At 37.9% G+C, this 23,132-nt stretch overlaps 1 protein-coding gene across 1 annotated transcript in view; it reads right to left on the reverse strand.

Moving 5' to 3' along the window:
• Positions 1–23,132, reverse strand: part of LOC138755144 (mucin-2-like) — a 238,272-nt gene that overhangs the window by 50,626 nt on the left and 164,514 nt on the right. The window contains exons 41-53 of the mRNA XM_069920567.1: positions 21,598–21,810; positions 19,851–20,063; positions 18,104–18,316; positions 16,356–16,568; positions 14,624–14,917; positions 12,877–13,089; positions 11,129–11,341; positions 9,381–9,593; positions 7,649–7,942; positions 5,903–6,115; positions 4,155–4,367; positions 2,408–2,620; positions 661–873 (exon numbers count right to left, since the gene is read on the reverse strand). Coding sequence (XP_069776668.1) covers positions 661–873; positions 2,408–2,620; positions 4,155–4,367; positions 5,903–6,115; positions 7,649–7,942; positions 9,381–9,593; positions 11,129–11,341; positions 12,877–13,089; positions 14,624–14,917; positions 16,356–16,568; positions 18,104–18,316; positions 19,851–20,063; positions 21,598–21,810 — 2,931 coding nt within the window. The remainder of the gene's footprint in view (positions 1–660; positions 874–2,407; positions 2,621–4,154; positions 4,368–5,902; positions 6,116–7,648; positions 7,943–9,380; positions 9,594–11,128; positions 11,342–12,876; positions 13,090–14,623; positions 14,918–16,355; positions 16,569–18,103; positions 18,317–19,850; positions 20,064–21,597; positions 21,811–23,132) is intronic.

Here is a 23,132-nt window from a genome sequence, read left to right on the forward strand (position 1 = left end):
CTGAGCTGCTCTAAATGAAAATAACATGGACAGAAATTATTTGGTCATCTTGTCTGTGAGTCCATCGCTGTCCCTTCGAAGCACTGACATCATGGGAGTTTGGATCATAGAGAAGAGTTTGGTTGCAGTGATTGGAGCAGAGGATAAGTAATAATTGCAGAATCTTTTCTCCGTGAGAGGATTGATAATCCGCAAGAGATGAGACTGTCACCTGGACAGGCAGGACTAGTGTCACACTACCAATCATGGAGAAAGAAGCAAATAATATTTCAAACAGAGGAGGATGGGCCATGAATTTTGCACCAACTACTTCCATTCATTACAGCTATGTTTCTCGACACAATGTGTATACTGAACATTAAATGACGAGGTTTCGGTTGTGGGCAATATAAATCACATATCCTGAAGTTGATCAATTTAAATAAAATTTCTGGAGGTGAATTGGAGTAAAGTTTAGTTTATGGTAAGTTAATTTCCTCAGCTTAAACCTACACAGAAAAGCATTTCCATTCTGTGGTCTTCCTGCTAAAATTATGAATTGGATTATCCTCTTGTCAATCTAAATCATTTTGTGCATTCAAGTCAGGTTAGCAGCAGATATTGCTGTCGATCTATTTTCAATGGATCATAAAACTTCTACACGGTAACTAATTGACTTACCAGCTGACATCCTTTGTCCGTGATTGTCACAGGTACAGGTTGAAGTTGCTGTTGGTGTTGTAGTTACTGTCATGGTTGTTTCTGTTGTTGGGGTTTCGACGGTGCTGGTGGTACTTTCACATCTTCCTGTATACTTCAGAAGTTCACAATCGTCCGTACACAGAGTGAAGTTACAGAGGCCTGATTTCCCAGCAGAAGTCACAATCGCCTGACCTGGAGGCAGAGTGATGATAATGAGTTAAAGGACATAAACTTTGTGCAATGTATATATGGACTGAAATACATACTTGATGCACAAAACAGGATATTTTAAGATATAAGAAAAATATGAGAATCGATCTCTATTTATTTTTTTAAAGTTGGATTGAAAGCAATGAGGTAATCATGAAAATCTATTGAAAAATGCGTAGATCAGCATTAGAATAGTGTGTTCTGGTCAGTCTTTCACTGCAGAAAAGGTATAGGTTCTTTTGAGCGTATCCGAGGAGTTTCACCACAATGTGCCTGGTTCAGGACACATATCGTATGAAACAATGATAACAAATTTAGGGTTTTTCCCTTGAAAGAGTCAAAGGACGAGAGAAAAATCAGAGAGGAACACAAGATGATGATTAATCGTCTATAATTTGCTGCCAGGTGTAATAATAGTGAAAAGCAAATTCAAGAGGACATCTGTTTGTTGTGAGTGGAAGAAGTTTCATAGGAGATGATAGAGATATGATTTTGACACAGACACTGGTGGTGTCCTGGAAAGCATTGCCTGGCAAGGTGTAGGGTTTGTGAGAATGGAGACAATCAGAAGACACCAATGGCCATATGGATGAAGGAAAAAATATGTGATGAATCTTGGCAGATGGAAAATAGATTCTGTGGAATAGTTTTACACAAATGTGTACATACTATTGGCCTGAATGGCCAGCCCCGTTCTATGTTAATTACTTGCTTAATTGTCAAGGGACAACAGAAACTTTAAATTAACTTATAGTTTTACATCCTTCCAATAAATCAATTGCAGATCAGTCTCTGAGGAAATCAAGACAGAGTTGACTATGATCAAGATGCTCTTTGGCCAAAATAGTTCATGCTGACTAAACTTCTCTAAATGAAAATAACATGGACAGAAATTATTTGGTCATCTTGTCTGTGAGTCCATCGCTGTCCCTTCGAAGCACTGACATCACGGGAGTTAGGATCACAGAGAAGAGTTTGGTTGCAGGGATTGGTGCAGAGGATAAGTGATAATTGCAGAATCTTTTCTCCGTGGGAGGACTTATTATCTGCAAGAGATGAGACTGTCTCCTGGAGAGGTTGGACTAATGTCACAATACCAATTATGGAGAAAGAAGCAAATAATATTTCAAAAAGAGGATAATTGGCCAGAATTTTGCACCAACAACTTTCATTCATTACAGCTATGTTTCTCGACCCAATGTGTATACAGAACATTAAATGACGAGGTTTCGTTTGTTGGCTATATAAATGACATATCCTGAAGTGGATCAATTTAAAGAAAAATTCTGCAGGTGAATTGGAGTAAAGTTTAGTTTATGGTAAGTTAATTTCCTCAGCATAAACCTACACAGAAAAGCATTTCCATTCTGTGGTCATCCTGCTAAAATTATGAATTGGATTATCCTCTTGTCAATCTAAATCATTTTGTGCATTCAACTAACGTTAGGAGCATATCTTGCTGTCAATCTGTTTTCAATGGATGATAAAAGTTCTACACGGTAACTGTTTGACTTACCAGCTGACATCCTTTGTCCGTGATTGTCACAGGTACAGGTTGAAGTTGCTGTTGGTGTTGTAGTTACTGTCATGGTTGTTTCTGTTGTTGGGGTTTCGACGGTGCTGGTGGTACTTTCACATCTTCCTGTATACTTCAGAAGTTCACAATCGTCCGTACACAGAGTGAAGTTACAGAGGCCTGATTTCCCAGCAGAAGTCACAATCGCCTGACCTGGAGGCAGAGTGATGATAATGAGTTAAAGGACATAAACTTTGTGCAATGTATATATGGACTGAAATACATACTTGATGCACAAAACAGGATATTTTAAGATATAAGAAAAATATGAGAATCGATCTCTATTTATTTTTTTAAAGTTGGATTGAAAGCAATGAGGTAATCATGAAAATCTATTGAAAAATGCGTAGATCAGCATTAGAATAGTGTGTTCTGGTCAGTCTTTCACTGCAGAAAAGGTATAGGTTCTTTTGAGCGTATCCGAGGAGTTTCACCACAATGTGCCTGGTTCAGGACACATATCGTATGAAACAATGATAACAAATTTAGGGTTTTTCCCTTGAAAGAGTCAAAGGACGAGAGAAAAATCAGAGAGGAACACAAGATGATGATTAATCGTCTATAATTTGCTGCCAGGTGTAATAATAGTGAAAAGCAAATTCAAGAGGACATCTGTTTGTTGTGAGTGGAAGAAGTTTCATAGGAGATGATAGAGATATGATTTTGACACAGACACTGGTGGTGTCCTGGAAAGCATTGCCTGGCAAGGTGTAGGGTTTGTGAGAATGGAGACAATCAGAAGACACCAATGGCCATATGGATGAAGGAAAAAATATGTGATGAATCTTGGCAGATGGAAAATAGATTCTGTGGAATAGTTTTACACAAATGTGTACATACTATTGGCCTGAATGGCCAGCCCCGTTCTATGTTAAGTACTTGCTTAATTGTCAAGGGACAACAGAAACTTTAAATTAACTTATAGTTTTACATCCTTCCAATAAATCAATTGCAGATCAGTCTCTGAGGAAATCAAGACAGAGTTGACTATGATCAAGATGCTCTTTGGCCAAAATAGTTCATGCTGACTAAACTTCTCTAAATGAAAATAACATGGACAGAAATTATTTGGTCATCTTGTCTGTGAGTCCATCGCTGTCCCTTCGAAGCACTGACATCACGGGAGTTAGGATCACAGAGAAGAGTTTGGTTGCAGTGATTGGTGCAGAGGATAAGTGATAATTGCAGAATCTTTTCTCCGTGGGAGGACTTATTATCTGCAAGAGATGAGACTGTCTCCTGGAGAGGTTGGACTAATGTCACAATACCAATTATGGAGAAAGAAGCAAATAATATTTCAAAAAGAGGATAATTGGCCAGAATTTTGCACCAACAACTTTCATTCATTACAGCTATGTTTCTCGACCCAATGTGTATACAGAACATTAAATGACGAGGTTTCGTTTGTTGGCTATATAAATGACATATCCTGAAGTGGATCAATTTAAAGAAAAATTCTGCAGGTGAATTGGAGTAAAGTTTAGTTTATGGTAAGTTAATTTCCTCAGCATAAACCTACACAGAAAAGCATTTCCATTCTGTGGTCATCCTGCTAAAATTATGAATTGGATTATCCTCTTGTCAATCTAAATCATTTTGTGCATTCAACTAACGTTAGGAGCATATCTTGCTGTCAATCTGTTTTCAATGGATGATAAAAGTTCTACACGGTAACTGTTTGACTTACCAGCTGACATCCTTTGTCCGTGATTGTCACAGGTACAGGTTGAAGTTGCTGTTGGTGTTGTAGTTACTGTCATGGTTGTTTCTGTTGTTGGGGTTTCAACGGTGCTGGTGGTACTTTCACATCTTCCTGTATACTTCAGAAGTTCACAATCGTCCGTACACAGAGTGAAGTTGCAGAGGCCTGATTTACCTGCAGAAGTCACAATCGCCTGACCTGGAGGCAGAGTAATGATAATGAATTTAAGAAATAAACTTTGTGCAATGTATATACGGACGGAAATACATACTTGATGCAGAAAACAGTATATTTTATGATATAAGAAAAGTATGAGAATCGATCTGTATTTATTTTTTTAAATTTGGATTGAAAGCAATGAGGTAATGATGAAAATCTATTGAAAAATGCATAGAGCACCATTTGAATAGTGTGTTCTTGTCAGGTCTTTCACAGCAGATAAGGTGTACATTCTTTTGAGCGTATCTGAGGAGTTTCACCACAATGTGCGTGGGTCAGGGCACATATCGTATGAAACAAGAATAACAAATATAGGGATTTTCCCTCGAAAGAGTCAAAAGACGAGAGAAGAAATCAAAGAGGAACACAAGTTGATGATTAATCATCTATCATTTGTTACCTGGTGTCATAATAGCAAAAATCAGATTCAAGAGGACATCTTTTATTGTGAGTGGAAGAAGTTTCATAGGAGATGATGCAGATATGATTATGACACAGACACTGGTGGATTCTAGGAAAGCATTGCCAGGCAAGGTGTAGGTTTTGTGAGAATGGAGACAATCAGAAGACACCGATGGCCATATGGAAGAAGGAAAAAATATGTGTTGAAACTTGGCAGGGGCAAAATAGATTGTGTGGAATAGATTTACACAAATGTGTACATACTATTGGCCTGAATGGCCAGCCCCGTTCTATGTTAAGTACTTGCATAATTGTGAAGGGACAACAGAGACTTTAAATTGACTTATATTTTTACATCCTTCCAATAAATCAATTGCAGATCAGTCTCTGAGAAAATCAAGGCAGAGTTGAATATGATCAAGATGCTCTTTGGCCAAAATAGTTCATGCTGACTGAGCTTCTCTAATTGAAAATAACATGGACAGAAATTATTTGGTCATCTTGTCTGTGAGTCCATCGCAGTCCATTCGAAGCACTGACATCATGGGAGTTTGGATCATTGAGAAGAGTTTGGTTGCAGTGATTGGAGCAGAGGATAAGTAATAATTGCAGAATCTTTTCTCCGTAAGAGGATTGATAATCCGCAAGAGATGAGACTGTCACCTGGACAGGCTGGATTAGTGTCACACTACCAATCATGGAGAAAGAAGCAAATAATATTTCAAACAGAGGAGCATGGGCCATGAATTTTGCACCAACCTCTTCCATTCATTACAGCTATGTTTCTCGACACAATGTGTATACAGAACATTAAATGACGGGGTTTCGTTTGTGGGCTATATAAATCACATATCCTGAAGTTGATCAATTTAAATAAAATTTCTGGAGGTGAATTGGAGTAAAGTTTAGTTTATGGTAAGTTAATTTCCTCAGCTTAAACCTACACAGAAAAGCATTTCCATTCTTTGGTCATCCTTCTAAAATTATGAATTGGATTATCCTCTTGTCAATCTAAATCATTTTGTGCATTCAAGTCAGGTTAGCAGCAGATATTGCTGTCGATCTATTTTCAATGGATCATAAAACTTCTACACGGTAACTAATTGACTTACCAGCTGACATCCTTTGTCCGTGATTGTCACAGGTACAGGTTGAAGTTGCTGTTGGTGTTGTAGTTACTGTCATGGTTGTTTCTGTTGTTGGGGTTTCAACGGTGCTGGTGGTACTTTCACATCTTCCTGTATACTTCAGAAGTTCACAATCGTCCGTACACAGAGTGAAGTTGCAGAGGCCTGATTTACCTGCAGTAGTCACAATCGCCTGACCTGGAGGCAGAGTAATGATAATGAATTTAAGAAATAAACTTTGTGCAATGTATATACGAACGGAAATACATACTTGATGCAGAAAACAGTATATTTTAAGATATAAGAAAAGTATGAGAATCGATCTGTATTTATTTTTTTAAATTTGGATTGAAAGCAATGAGGTAATCATGAAAATCTATTGAAAAATGCGTAGAGCACCATTAGAATAGAGTGTTCTGGTCAGGTCTTTCACTGCAGAAAAGGTATACATTCTTTTGAGCATATCCGAGGAGTTTCACCACAATGTGCCTGGTTCAGGACACATATCGTATGAAACAATGATAACAAATTTAGGGTTTTTCCCTTGAAAGAGTCAAAGGACGAGAGAAAAATCAGAGAGGAACACAAGATGATGATTAATCGTCTATAATTTGCTGCCAGGTGTAATAATAGTGAAAAGCAAATTCAAGAGGACATCTGTTTATTGTGAGTGGAAGAAGTTTCATAGGAGATGATAGAGATATGATTTTGACACAGACACTGGTGGTTTCCTGGAAAGCATTGCCTGGCAAGGTGTAGGGTTTGTGAGAATGGAGACAATCAGAAGACACCGATGGCCATATGGATGAAGGAAAAAATATGTGATGAATCTTGGCAGATGGAAAATAGATTCTGTGGAATAGTTTTACACAAATGTGTACATACTATTGGCCTGAATGGCCAGCCCCGTTCTATGTTAAGTACTTGCTTAATTGTGAAGGGACAACAGAAACTTTAAATTAACTTATAGTTTTACATCTTTCCAATAAATCAATTGCAGATCAGTCTCTGAGGAAATCAAGACAGAGTTGACTATGATCAAGATGCTCTTTGGCCAAAATAGTTCATGCTGATTGAGCTGCTCTAAATGAAAATAACATGGACAGAAATTATTTGGTCATCTTGTCTTTGAGTCCATCGCAGTCCATTCGAAGCACTGACATCATGGGAGTTTGGATCATAGAGAAGAGTTTGGTTGCAGTGATTGGAGCAGAGGATAAGTAATAATTGCAGAATCTTTTCTCCGTAAGAGGATTGATAATCCGCAAGAGATGAGACTGTCACCTGGACAGGCTGGATTAGTGTCACACTACCAATCATGGAGAAAGAAGCAAATAATATTTCAAAAAGAGGATAATTGGCCAGAATTTTTCACCAACAACTTCCATTCATTACAGCTATGTTTCTCGACCCAATGGGTATACAGAACATAAATGATGAGGTTTCGATGAAGGGACGTATAAATCACATATCCTGAAATTTTCAATTTCAATAAAAATTCTGGAGGCGAATTGGAGCAATGTTTATTTTCTGGGGTAAGTTAATGTCCTCAGCTTGAACCTACACAGAAATACATTTCAATGTGCGGACATCCTGCTAAAATCATGAATTGGATAATCATCTTGAAAACCTAAATCATTTTGGGCATTCAACTCAGGTTAGCAGCAGATATTGCTGTCGATCTATTTTCAATGGATGATAAAACTTCTACACGGTAACTAATTGACTTACCAGCTGACATCCTTTGTCCGTGATTGTCACAGGTACAGGTTGAAGTTGATGTTGGTGTTGTAGTTACTGTCATGGTTGTTTCTGTTGTTGGGGTTTCGACGGTGCTGGTGGTACTTTCACATCTTCCTGTATACTTCAGAAGTTCACAATCGTCCGTACACAGAGTGAAGTTACAGAGTCCTGATTTACCTGCAGAAGTCACAATCGCCTGACCTGGAGGCAGAGTAATGATAATGTATTTAAGGACATAAACTTTGTGCAATCTATATACGGACGGAAATACATGCTTGTTGCCTAAAACAGGATATTTTAAGATAAATGAAAAATATGAGAATCTATCATGATTTTTTAAAAAGTTTGATTGAAAGCAATGAGGTAATCATGAAAATCTATTGAAAAATGCGTAGACCACCATTAGAATAGTGTGTTCTAGTCAGGTCTTTCATTGCAGAAAAGGTGTACATTTATTTGAGCATATCCGAGGAGTTTCACCCCCAATATGCCTGGGTCAGGGCACATATCATATGAAACAGGAATATCAAATTTAGGGATTTTCCCTTGAAAGAGTCAAAGGACGAGAGAAGAAATCAGAGAGGAACACAAGATGATGATTAATCGTCTATAATTTGCTGCCAGGTGTAATAATAGTGAAAAGCAAATTCAAGAGGACATCTGTTTATTGTGAGTGGAAGAAGTTTCATAGGAGATGATAGAGATATGATTTTGACACAGGCACTGGTGGTTTCCTGGAAAGCATTGCCTGGCAAGGTGTAGGGTTTGTGAGAATGGAGACAATCAGAAGACACCAATGGCCATATGGATGAAGGAAAAAATATGTGATGAATCTTGGCAGGGACAAAATACATTGTGTGGAATAGTTTTACACAAATGTGTACATACTATTGGCCTGAATGCTCAGCCCCAGTACTTACTTAATTGTGAAGGGACAACAGAAACTTTAAATTAACATATAGTTTTACATCCTTCCAATAAATCAATTGCAGATCAGTCTCTGAGGAAATCATGACAGAGTTGACTATGATCAAGATGCTCTTTGGCCAAAATAGTTCATGCTGATTGAGCTGCTCTAATTGAAAATAACATGGACAGAAATTATTTGGTCATCTTGTCTTTGTGTCCATCGCTGTCCATTCGAAGCACTGACATCACGGGAGTAAGGATCACAGAGAAGAGTTTCATTGCAGTCATTGGTGCAGAGGATAAGTGATAATTGTAGTATCTTTTCTCCGTGAGAGGACTTATTATCCGCAAGAGATGAGAGTGTCTCCTGGAGAGGCTGGACTGACCAATACCAATTATGGAGAAAGAAGCAAATAATATTTCAAAAAGAGGATAATTGTCCAGAATTTTGCACCAACAACTTCCATTCATTACAGCTATGTTTCTCGACCCAATGTGTATACAGAACATTAAATGACGAGGTTTCATTTGTTGGCTATATAAATCACATATCCTGAAGTTGATCAATTTAAAGAAAACTTCTGCAGGTGAATTGGAGTAAAGTTTAGTTTATGGTAAGTTAATTTCCTCAGCATAAACCTACACAGAAAAGCATTTCCATTCTGTGGTCATCCTGCTAAAATTATGAATTGGATTATCCTCTTGTCAATCTAAATCATTTTGTGCATTCAACTAAGGTTAGGAGCATATCTTGCTGTCAATCTGTTTTCAATGGATGATAAAACTTCTACACGGTAACTGTTTGACTTACCAGCTGACATCCTTTGTCCATGATTGTCACAGGTACAGGTTGAAGTTGCTGTTGGTGTTGTAGTTACTGTCATGGTTGTTTCTGTTGTTGGGGTTTCAACGGTGCTGGTGGTACTTTCACATCTTCCTGTATACTTCAGAAGTTCACAATCGTCCGTACACAGAGTGAAGTTGCAGAGGCCTGATTTACCTGCAGTAGTCACAATCGCCTGACCTGGAGGCAGAGTAATGATAATGAATTTAAGAAATAAACTTTGTGCAATGTATATACGAACGGAAATACATACTTGATGCAGAAAACAGTATATTTTAAGATATAAGAAAAGTATGAGAATCGATCTGTATTTATTTTTTTAAATTTGGATTGAAAGCAATGAGGTAATCATGAAAATCTATTGAAAAATGCATAGAGCACCATTAGAATAGTGTGTTCTTGTCAGGTCTTTCACAGCAGATAAGGTGTACATTCTTTTGAGCGTATCTGAGGAGTTTCACCACAATGTGCCTGGGTCAGGGCACATATCGTATGAAACAAGAATAACAAATGTAGGGATTTTCCCTCGAAAGAGTCAAAAGACGAGAGAAGAAATCAAAGAGGAACACAAGTTGATGATTAATCATCTATCATTTGTTACCAGGTGTCATAATAGCAAAAATCAGATTCAAGAGGACATCTTTTATTGTGAGTGGAAGAAGTTTCATACGAGATGATGGAGATATGATTTTGACACAGACACTGGTGGATTCCTGGAAAGCATTGCCAGGCAAGGTGTAGGTTTTGTGAGAATGGAGACAATCAGAAGACACCGATGGCCATATGGAAGAAGGAAAAAATATGTGTTGAAACTTGGCATGGGCAAAATATATTGTGTGGAATAGATTTACACAAATGTGTACATACTATTGGCCTGAATGGCCAGCCCCGTTCTATGTTAAGTACTTGCTTAATTGTGAAGGGACAACAGAAACTTTAAATTAACTTATAGCTTTACTTCCTTCCAATAAATCAATTGCAGATCAGTCTCTGAGGAAATCAAGACAGAGTTGACTATGATCAAGATGCTCTTTGGCCAAAATAGTTCATGCTGACTGAGCTGCTCTAAATGAAAATAACATGGACAGAAATTATTTGGTCATCTTGTCTGTGAGTCCATCGCTGTCCCTTCGAAGCACTGACATCATGGGAGTTTGGATCATAGAGAAGAGTTTGGTTGCAGTGATTGGAGCAGAGGATAAGTAATAATTGCAGAATCTTTTCTCCGTGAGAGGATTGATAATCCGCAAGAGATGAGACTGTCACCTGGACAGGCAGGACTAGTGTCACACTACCAATCATGGAGAAAGAAGCAAATAATATTTCAAACAGAGGAGGATGGGCCATGAATTTTGCACCAACTACTTCCATTCATTACAGCTATGTTTCTCGACACAATGTGTATACTGAACATTAAATGACGAGGTTTCGGTTGTGGGCAATATAAATCACATATCCTGAAGTTGATCAATTTAAATAAAATTTCTGGAGGTGAATTGGAGTAAAGTTTAGTTTATGGTAAGTTAATTTCCTCAGCTTAAACCTACACAGAAAAGCATTTCCATTCTGTGGTCTTCCTGCTAAAATTATGAATTGGATTATCCTCTTGTCAATCTAAATCATTTTGTGCATTCAAGTCAGGTTAGCAGCAGATATTGCTGTCGATCTATTTTCAATGGATCATAAAACTTCTACACGGTAACTAATTGACTTACCAGCTGACATCCTTTGTCCGTGATTGTCACAGGTACAGGTTGAAGTTGCTGTTGGTGTTGTAGTTACTGTCATGGTTGTTTCTGTTGTTGGGGTTTCGACGGTGCTGGTGGTACTTTCACATCTTCCTGTATACTTCAGAAGTTCACAATCGTCCGTACACAGAGTGAAGTTACAGAGGCCTGATTTCCCAGCAGAAGTCACAATCGCCTGACCTGGAGGCAGAGTGATGATAATGAGTTAAAGGACATAAACTTTGTGCAATGTATATATGGACTGAAATACATACTTGATGCACAAAACAGGATATTTTAAGATATAAGAAAAATATGAGAATCGATCTCTATTTATTTTTTTAAAGTTGGATTGAAAGCAATGAGGTAATCATGAAAATCTATTGAAAAATGCGTAGATCAGCATTAGAATAGTGTGTTCTGGTCAGTCTTTCACTGCAGAAAAGGTATAGGTTCTTTTGAGCGTATCCGAGGAGTTTCACCACAATGTGCGTGGGTCAGGGCACATATCGTATGAAACAAGAATAACAAATATAGGGATTTTCCCTCGAAAGAGTCAAAAGACGAGAGAAGAAATCAAAGAGGAACACAAGTTGATGATTAATCATCTATCATTTGTTACCTGGTGTCATAATAGCAAAAATCAGATTCAAGAGGACATCTTTTATTGTGAGTGGAAGAAGTTTCATAGGAGATGATGCAGATATGATTTTGACACAGACTCTGGTGGATTCTAGGAAAGCATTGCCAGGCAAGGTGTAGGTTTTGTGAGAATGGAGACAATCAGAAGACACCGATGGCCATATGGAAGAAGGAAAAAATATGTGTTGAAACTTGGCAGGGGCAAAATAGATTGTGTGGAATAGATTTACACAAATGTGTACATACTATTGGCCTGAATGGCCAGCCCCGTTCTATGTTAAGTACTTGCATAATTGTGAAGGGACAACAGAGACTTTAAATTGACTTATATTTTTACATCCTTCCAATAAATCAATTGCAGATCAGTCTCTGAGAAAATCAAGGCAGAGTTGAATATGATCAAGATGCTCTTTGGCCAAAATAGTTCATGCTGACTGAGCTTCTCTAATTGAAAATAACATGGACAGAAATTATTTGGTCATCTTGTCTGTGAGTCCATCGCAGTCCATTCGAAGCACTGACATCATGGGAGTTTGGATCATTGAGAAGAGTTTGGTTGCAGTGATTGGAGCAGAGGATAAGTAATAATTGCAGAATCTTTTCTCCGTAAGAGGATTGATAATCCGCAAGAGATGAGACTGTCACCTGGACAGGCTGGATTAGTGTCACACTACCAATCATGGAGAAAGAAGCAAATAATATTTCAAACAGAGGAGCATGGGCCATGAATTTTGCACCAACCTCTTCCATTCATTACAGCTATGTTTCTCGACACAATGTGTATACAGAACATTAAATGACGGGGTTTCGTTTGTGGGCTATATAAATCACATATCCTGAAGTTGATCAATTTAAATAAAATTTCTGGAGGTGAATTGGAGTAAAGTTTAGTTTATGTTAAGTTAATTTCCTCAGCTTAAACCTACACAGAAAAGCATTTCCATTCTGTGGTCATCCTGCTAAAATTATGAATTGGATTATCCTCTTGTCAATCTAAATCATTTTGTGCATTCAAGTCAGGTTAGCAGCAGATATTGCTGTCGATCTATTTTCAATGGATCATAAAACTTCTACACGGTAACTAATTGACTTACCAGCTGACATCCTTTGTCCGTGATTGTCACAGGTACAGGTTGAAGTTGCTGTTGGTGTTGTAGTTACTGTCATGGTTGTTTCTGTTGTTGGGGTTTCGACGGTGCTGGTGGTACTTTCACATCTTCCTGTATACTTCAGAAGTTCACAATCGTCCGTACACAGAGTGAAGTTACAGAGGCCTGATTTCCCAGCAGAAGTCACAATCGCCTGACCTGGAGGCAGAGTAATGATAATGAGTTTAAGGACATAAACTTTGTGCAATGTATACACGGACTGAAATACATACTTGATGCAGAAAACAGGATATTTTAAGATATAAGAAAAATATGAGAATCGATCTCTATTTATTTTTTTAAAGTTGGATTGAAAGCAATGAGGTAATCATGAAAATCTATTGAAAAATGCGTAGACCAGCATTAGAATAGTGTGTTCTGGTCAGGTCTTTCACTGCAGAAAAGGTATACATTCTTTTGAGCGTATCCGAGGAGTTTCACCACAATGTGCCTGGTTCAGGACACATATCGTTTGAAACAATGATAACAAATTTAGGGTTTTTCCCTTGAAAGAGTCAAAGGACGAGAGAAAAATCAGAGAGGAACACAAGATGATGATTAATCGTCTATAATTTGCTGCCAGGTGTAATAATAGTGAAAAGCAAATTCAAGAGGACATCTGTTTATTGTGAGTGGAAGAAGTTTCATAGGAGATGATAGAGATATGATTTTGACACAGACACTGGTGGTTTCCTGGAAAGCATTGCCTGGCAAGGTGTAGGGTTTGTGAGAATGGAGACAATCAGAAGACACCGATGGCCATATGGATGAAGGAAAAAATATGTGATGAATCTTGGCAGATGGAAAATAGATTCTGTGGAATAGTTTTACACAAATGTGTACATACTATTGGCCTGAATGGCCAGCCCCGTTCTATGTTAAGTACTTGCTTAATTGTGAAGGGACAACAGAAACTTTAAATTAACTTATAGTTTTACATCTTTCCAATAAATCAATTGCAGATCAGTCTCTGAGGAAATCAAGACAGAGTTGACTATGATCAAGATGCTCTTTGGCCAAAATAGTTCATGCTGATTGAGCTGCTCTAAATGAAAATAACATGGACAGAAATTATTTGGTCATCTTGTCTTTGAGTCCATCGCAGTCCATTCGAAGCACTGACATCATGGGAGTTTGGATCATAGAGAAGAGTTTGGTTGCAGTGATTGGAGCAGAGGATAAGTAATAATTGCAGAATCTTTTCTCCGTAAGAGGATTGATAATCCGCAAGAGATGAGACTGTCACCTGGACAGGCTGGATTAGTGTCACACTACCAATCATGGAGAAAGAAGCAAATAATATTTCAAAAAGAGGATAATTGGCCAGAATTTTTCACCAACAACTTCCATTCATTACAGCTATGTTTCTCGACCCAATGGGTATACAGAACATAAATGATGAGGTTTCGATGAAGGGACGTATAAATCACATATCCTGAAATTTTCAATTTCAATAAAAATTCTGGAGGCGAATTGGAGCAATGTTTATTTTCTGGGGTAAGTTAATGTCCTCAGCTTGAACCTACACAGAAATACATTTCAATGTGCGGACATCCTGCTAAAATCATGAATTGGATAATCATCTTGAAAACCTAAATCATTTTGGGCATTCAACTCAGGTTAGCAGCAGATATTGCTGTCGATCTATTTTCAATGGATGATAAAACTTCTACACGGTAACTAATTGACTTACCAGCTGACATCCTTTGTCCGTGATTGTCACAGGTACAGGTTGAAGTTGATGTTGGTGTTGTAGTTACTGTCATGGTTGTTTCTGTTGTTGGGGTTTCGACGGTGCTGGTGGTACTTTCACATCTTCCTGTATACTTCAGAAGTTCACAATCGTCCGTACACAGAGTGAAGTTACAGAGTCCTGATTTACCTGCAGAAGTCACAATCGCCTGACCTGGAGGCAGAGTAATGATAATGTATTTAAGGACATAAACTTTGTGCAATCTATATACGGACGGAAATACATGCTTGTTGCCTAAAACAGGATATTTTAAGATAAATGAAAAATATGAGAATCTATCATGATTTTTTAAAAAGTTTGATTGAAAGCAATGAGGTAATCATGAAAATCTATTGAAAAATGCGTAGACCACCATTAGAATAGTGTGTTCTAGTCAGGTCTTTCATTGCAGAAAAGGTGTACATTTATTTGAGCATATCCGAGGAGTTTCACCCCCAATATGCCTGGGTCAGGGCACATATCATATGAAACAGGAATATCAAATTTAGGGATTTTCCCTTGAAAGAGTCAAAGGACGAGAGAAGAAATCAGAGAGGAACACAAGATGATGATTAATCGTCTATAATTTGCTGCCAGGTGTAATAATAGTGAAAAGCAAATTCAAGAGGACATCTGTTTATTGTGAGTGGAAGAAGTTTCATAGGAGATGATAGAGATATGATTTTGACACAGGCACTGGTGGTTTCCTGGAAAGCATTGCCTGGCAAGGTGTAGGGTTTGTGAGAATGGAGACAATCAGAAGACACCAATGGCCATATGGATGAAGGAAAAAATATGTGATGAATCTTGGCAGGGACAAAATACATTGTGTGGAGTAGTTTTACACAAATGTGTACATACTATTGGCCTGAATGCTCAGCCCCAGTACTTACTTAATTGTGAAGGGACAACAGAAACTTTAAATTAACATATAGTTTTACATCCTTCCAATAAATCAATTGCAGATCAGTCTCTGAGGAAATCATGACAGAGTTGACTATGATCAAGATGCTCTTTGGCCAAAATAGTTCATGCTGATTGAGCTGCTCTAATTGAAAATAACATGGACAGAAATTATTTGGTCATCTTGTCTTTGTGTCCATCGCTGTCCATTCGAAGCACTGACATCACGGGAGTAAGGATCACAGAGAAGAGTTTCATTGCAGTCATTGGTGCAGAGGATAAGTGATAATTGTAGTATCTTTTCTCCGTGAGAGGACTTATTATCCGCAAGAGATGAGAGTGTCTCCTGGAGAGGCTGGACTGACCAATACCAATTATGGAGAAAGAAGCAAATAATATTTCAAAAAGAGGATAATTGTCCAGAATTTTGCACCAACAACTTCCATTCATTACAGCTATGTTTCTCGACCCAATGTGTATACAGAACATTAAATGACGAGGTTTCATTTGTTGGCTATATAAATCACATATCCTGAAGTTGATCAATTTAAAGAAAACTTCTGCAGGTGAATTGGAGTAAAGTTTAGTTTATGGTAAGTTAATTTCCTCAGCATAAACCTACACAGAAAAGCATTTCCATTCTGTGGTCATCCTGCTAAAATTATGAATTGGATTATCCTCTTGTCAATCTAAATCATTTTGTGCATTCAACTAAGGTTAGGAGCATATCTTGCTGTCAATCTGTTTTCAATGGATGATAAAACTTCTACACGGTAACTGTTTGACTTACCAGCTGACATCCTTTGTCCGTGATTGTCACAGGTACAGGTTGAAGTTGCTGTTGGTGTTGTAGTTACTGTCATGGTTGTTTCTGTTGTTGGGGTTTCAACGGTGCTGGTGGTACTTTCACATCTTCCTGTATACTTCAGAAGTTCACAATCGTCCGTACACAGAGTGAAGTTGCAGAGGCCTGATTTACCTGCAGTAGTCACAATCGCCTGACCTGGAGGCAGAGTAATGATAATGAATTTAAGAAATAAACTTTGTGCAATGTATATACGAACGGAAATACATACTTGATGCAGAAAACAGTATATTTTAAGATATAAGAAAAGTATGAGAATCGATCTGTATTTATTTTTTTAAATTTGGATTGAAAGCAATGAGGTAATCATGAAAATCTATTGAAAAATGCATAGAGCACCATTAGAATAGTGTGTTCTTGTCAGGTCTTTCACAGCAGATAAGGTGTACATTCTTTTGAGCGTATCTGAGGAGTTTCACCACAATGTGCCTGGGTCAGGGCACATATCGTATGAAACAAGAATAACAAATGTAGGGATTTTCCCTCGAAAGAGTCAAAAGACGAGAGAAGAAATCAAAGAGGAACACAAGTTGATGATTAATCATCTATCATTTGTTACCAGGTGTCATAATAGCAAAAATCAGATTCAAGAGGACATCTTTTATTGTGAGTGGAAGAAGTTTCATACAAGATGATGGAGATATGATTTTGACACAGACACTGGTGGATTCCTGGAAAGCATTGCCAGGCAAGGTGTAGGTTTTGTGAGAATGGAGACAATCAGAAGACACCGATGGCCATATGGAAGAAGGAAAAAATATGTGTTTAAACTTGGCATGGGCAAAATATATTGTGTGGAATAGATTTACACAAATGTGTACATACTATTGGCCTGAATGGCAAGCCCCGTTCTATGTTAAGTACTTGCTTAATTGTGAAGGGACAACAGAAACTTTAAATTAACTTATAGCTTTACTTCCTTCCAATAAATCAATTGCAGATCAGTCTCTGAGGAAATCAAGACAGAGTTGACTATGATCAAGATGCTCTTTGGCCAAAATAGTTCATGCTGACTGAGCTGCTCTAAATGAAAATAACATGGACAGAAATTATTTGGTCATCTTGTCTGTGAGTCCATCGCTGTCCCTTCGAAGCACTGACATCATGGGAGTTTGGATCATAGAGAAGAGTTTGGTTGCAGTGATTGGAGCAGAGGATAAGTAATAATTGCAGAATCTTTTCTCCGTGAGAGGATTGATAATCCGCAAGAGATGAGACTGTCACCTGGACAGGCAGGACTAGTGTCACACTACCAATCATGGAGAAAGAAGCAAATAATATTTCAAACAGAGGAGGATGGGCCATGAATTTTGCACCAACTACTTCCATTCATTACAGCTATGTTTCTCGACACAATGTGTATACTGAACATTAAATGACGAGGTTTCGGTTGTGGGCAATATAAATCACATATCCTGAAGTTGATCAATTTAAATAAAATTTCTGGAGGTGAATTGGAGTAAAGTTTAGTTTATGGTAAGTTAATTTCCTCAGCTTAAACCTACACAGAAAAGCATTTCCATTCTGTGGTCTTCCTGCTAAAATTATGAATTGGATTATCCTCTTGTCAATCTAAATCATTTTGTGCATTCAAGTCAGGTTAGCAGCAGATATTGCTGTCGATCTATTTTCAATGGATCATAAAACTTCTACACGGTAACTAATTGACTTACCAGCTGACATCCTTTGTCCGTGATTGTCACAGGTACAGGTTGAAGTTGCTGTTGGTGTTGTAGTTACTGTCATGGTTGTTTCTGTTGTTGGGGTTTCGACGGTGCTGGTGGTACTTTCACATCTTCCTGTATACTTCAGAAGTTCACAATCGTCCGTACACAGAGTGAAGTTACAGAGGCCTGATTTCCCAGCAGAAGTCACAATCGCCTGACCTGGAGGCAGAGTGATGATAATGAGTTAAAGGACATAAACTTTGTGCAATGTATATATGGACTGAAATACATACTTGATGCACAAAACAGGATATTTTAAGATATAAGAAAAATATGAGAATCGATCTCTATTTATTTTTTTAAAGTTGGATTGAAAGCAATGAGGTAATCATGAAAATCTATTGAAAAATGCGTAGATCAGCATTAGAATAGTGTGTTCTGGTCAGTCTTTCACTGCAGAAAAGGTATAGGTTCTTTTGAGCGTATCCGAGGAGTTTCACCACAATGTGCCTGGTTCAGGACACATATCGTATGAAACAATGATAACAAATTTAGGGTTTTTCCCTTGAAAGAGTCAAAGGACGAGAGAAAAATCAGAGAGGAACACAAGATGATGATTAATCGTCTATAATTTGCTGCCAGGTGTAATAATAGTGAAAAGCAAATTCAAGAGGACATCTGTTTGTTGTGAGTGGAAGAAGTTTCATAGGAGATGATAGAGATATGATTTTGACACAGACACTGGTGGTGTCCTGGAAAGCATTGCCTGGCAAGGTGTAGGGTTTGTGAGAATGGAGACAATCAGAAGACACCAATGGCCATATGGATGAAGGAAAAAATATGTGATGAATCTTGGCAGATGGAAAATAGATTCTGTGGAATAGTTTTACACAAATGTGTACATACTATTGGCCTGAATGGCCAGCCCCGTTCTATGTTAAGTACTTGCTTAATTGTCAAGGGACAACAGAAACTTTAAATTAACTTATAGTTTTACATCCTTCCAATAAATCAATTGCAGATCAGTCTCTGAGGAAATCAAGACAGAGTTGACTATGATCAAGATGCTCTTTGGCCAAAATAGTTCATGCTGACTAAACTTCTCTAAATGAAAATAACATGGACAGAAATTATTTGGTCATCTTGTCTGTGAGTCCATCGCTGTCCCTTCGAAGCACTGACATCACGGGAGTTAGGATCACAGAGAAGAGTTTGGTTGCAGTGATTGGTGCAGATGATAAGTGATAATTGCAGAATCTTTTCTCCGTGGGAGGACTTATTATCTGCAAGAGATGAGACTGTCTCCTGGAGAGGTTGGACTAATGTCACAATACCAATTATGGAGAAAGAAGCAAATAATATTTCAAAAAGAGGATAATTGGCCAGAATTTTGCACCAACAACTTTCATTCATTACAGCTATGTTTCTCGACCCAATGTGTATACAGAACATTAAATGACGAGGTTTCGTTTGTTGGCTATATAAATGACATATCCTGAAGTGGATCAATTTAAAGAAAAATTCTGCAGGTGAATTGGAGTAAAGTTTAGTTTATGGTAAGTTAATTTCCTCAGCATAAACCTACACAGAGAAGCATTTCCATTCTGTGGTCTTCCTGCTAAAATTATGAATTGGATTATCCTCTTGTCAATCTAAATCATTTTGTGCATTCAAGTCAGGTTAGCAGCAGATATTGCTGTCGATCTATTTTCAATGGATCATAAAACTTCTACACGGTAACTAATTGACTTACCAGCTGACATCCTTTGTCCGTGATTGTCACAGGTACAGGTTGAAGTTGCTGTTGGTGTTGTAGTTACTGTCATGGTTGTTTCTGTTGTTGGGGTTTCGACGGTGCTGGTGGTACTTTCACATCTTCCTGTATACTTCAGAAGTTCACAATCGTCCGTACACAGAGTGAAGTTACAGAGGCCTGATTTCCCAGCAGAAGTCACAATCGCCTGACCTGGAGGCAGAGTGATGATAATGAGTTAAAGGACATAAACTTTGTGCAATGTATATATGGACTGAAATACATACTTGATGCACAAAACAGGATATTTTAAGATATAAGAAAAATATGAGAATCGATCTCTATTTATTTTTTTAAAGTTGGATTGAAAGCAATGAGGTAATCATGAAAATCTATTGAAAAATGCGTAGATCAGCATTAGAATAGTGTGTTCTGGTCAGTCTTTCACTGCAGAAAAGGTATAGGTTCTTTTGAGCGTATCCGAGGAGTTTCACCACAATGTGCCTGGTTCAGGACACATATCGTATGAAACAATGATAACAAATTTAGGGTTTTTCCCTTGAAAGAGTCAAAGGACGAGAGAAAAATCAGAGAGGAACACAAGATGATGATTAATCGTCTATAATTTGCTGCCAGGTGTAATAATAGTGAAAAGCAAATTCAAGAGGACATCTGTTTGTTGTGAGTGGAAGAAGTTTCATAGGAGATGATAGAGATATGATTTTGACACAGACACTGGTGGTGTCCTGGAAAGCATTGCCTGGCAAGGTGTAGGGTTTGTGAGAATGGAGACAATCAGAAGACACCAATGGCCATATGGATGAAGGAAAAAATATGTGATGAATCTTGGCAGATGGAAAATAGATTCTGTGGAATAGTTTTACACAAATGTGTACATACTATTGGCCTGAATGGCCAGCCCCGTTCTATGTTAAGTACTTGCTTAATTGTCAAGGGACAACAGAAACTTTAAATTAACTTATAGTTTTACATCCTTCCAATAAATCAATTGCAGATCAGTCTCTGAGGAAATCAAGACAGAGTTGACTATGATCAAGATGCTCTTTGGCCAAAATAGTTCATGCTGACTAAACTTCTCTAAATGAAAATAACATGGACAGAAATTATTTGGTCATCTTGTCTGTGAGTCCATCGCTGTCCCTTCGAAGCACTGACATCACGGGAGTTAGGATCACAGAGAAGAGTTTGGTTGCAGTGATTGGTGCAGAGGATAAGTGATAATTGCAGAATCTTTTCTCCGTGGGAGGACTTATTATCTGCAAGAGATGAGACTGTCTCCTGGAGAGGTTGGACTAATGTCACAATACCAATTATGGAGAAAGAAGCAAATAATATTTCAAAAAGAGGATAATTGGCCAGAATTTTGCACCAACAACTTTCATTCATTACAGCTATGTTTCTCGACCCAATGTGTATACAGAACATTAAATGACGAGGTTTCGTTTGTTGGCTATATAAATGACATATCCTGAAGTGGATCAATTTAAAGAAAAATTCTGCAGGTGAATTGGAGTAAAGTTTAGTTTATGGTAAGTTAATTTCCTCAGCATAAACCTACACAGAAAAGCATTTCCATTCTGTGGTCATCCTGCTAAAATTATGAATTGGATTATCCTCTTGTCAATCTAAATCATTTTGTGCATTCAACTAAGGTTAGGAGCATATCTTGCTGTCAATCTGTTTTCAATGGATGATAAAAGTTCTACACGGTAACTGTTTGACTTACCAGCTGACATCCTTTGTCCGTGATTGTCACAGGTACAGGTTGAAGTTGCTGTTGGTGTTGTAGTTACTGTCATGGTTGTTTCTGTTGTTGGGGTTTCAACGGTGCTGGTGGTACTTTCACATCTTCCTGTATACTTCAGAAGTTCACAATCGTCCGTACACAGAGTGAAGTTACAGAGGCCTGATTTCCCAGCAGAAGTCACAATCGCCTGACCTGGAGGCAGAGTGATGATAATGAGTTAAAGGACATAAACTTTGTGCAATGTATATATGGACTGAAATACATACTTGATGCACAAAACAGGATATTTTAAGATATAAGAAAAATATGAGAATCGATCTCTATTTATTTTTTTAAAGTTGGATTGAAAGCAATGAGGTAATCATGAAAATCTATTGAAAAATGCGTAGATCAGCATTAGAATAGTGTGTTCTGGTCAGTCTTTCACTGCAGAAAAGGTATAGGTTCTTTTGAGCGTATCCGAGGAGTTTCACCACAATGTGCGTGGGTCAGGGCACATATCGTATGAAACAAGAATAACAAATATAGGGATTTTCCCTCGAAAGAGTCAAAAGACGAGAGAAGAAATCAAAGAGGAACACAAGTTGATGATTAATCATCTATCATTTGTTACCTGGTGTCATAATAGCAAAAATCAGATTCAAGAGGACATCTTTTATTGTGAGTGGAAGAAGTTTCATAGGAGATGATGCAGATATGATTTTGACACAGACTCTGGTGGATTCTAGGAAAGCATTGCCAGGCAAGGTGTAGGTTTTGTGAGAATGGAGACAATCAGAAGACACCGATGGCCATATGGAAGAAGGAAAAAATATGTGTTGAAACTTGGCAGGGGCAAAATAGATTGTGTGGAATAGATTTACACAAATGTGTACATACTATTGGCCTGAATGGCCAGCCCCGTTCTATGTTAAGTACTTGCATAATTGTGAAGGGACAACAGAGACTTTAAATTGACTTATATTTTTACATCCTTCCAATAAATCAATTGCAGATCAGTCTCTGAGAAAATCAAGGCAGAGTTGAATATGATCAAGATGCTCTTTGGCCAAAATAGTTCATGCTGACTGAGCTTCTCTAATTGAAAATAACATGGACAGAAATTATTTGGTCATCTTGTCTGTGAGTCCATCGCAGTCCATTCGAAGCACTGACATCATGGGAGTTTGGATCATTGAGAAGAGTTTGGTTGCAGTGATTGGAGCAGAGGATAAGTAATAATTGCAGAATCTTTTCTCCGTAAGAGGATTGATAATCCGCAAGAGATGAGACTGTCACCTGGACAGGCTGGATTAGTGTCACACTACCAATCATGGAGAAAGAAGCAAATAATATTTCAAACAGAGGAGCATGGGCCATGAATTTTGCACCAACCTCTTCCATTCATTACAGCTATGTTTCTCGACACAATGTGTATACAGAACATTAAATGACGGGGTTTCGTTTGTGGGCTATATAAATCACATATCCTGAAGTTGATCAATTTAAATAAAATTTCTGGAGGTGAATTGGAG

Source organism: Narcine bancroftii, chromosome 1 (genome assembly GCF_036971445.1).
Source record: "Narcine bancroftii isolate sNarBan1 chromosome 1, sNarBan1.hap1, whole genome shotgun sequence".
NCBI lineage: Eukaryota > Metazoa > Chordata > Chondrichthyes > Torpediniformes > Narcinidae > Narcine > Narcine bancroftii.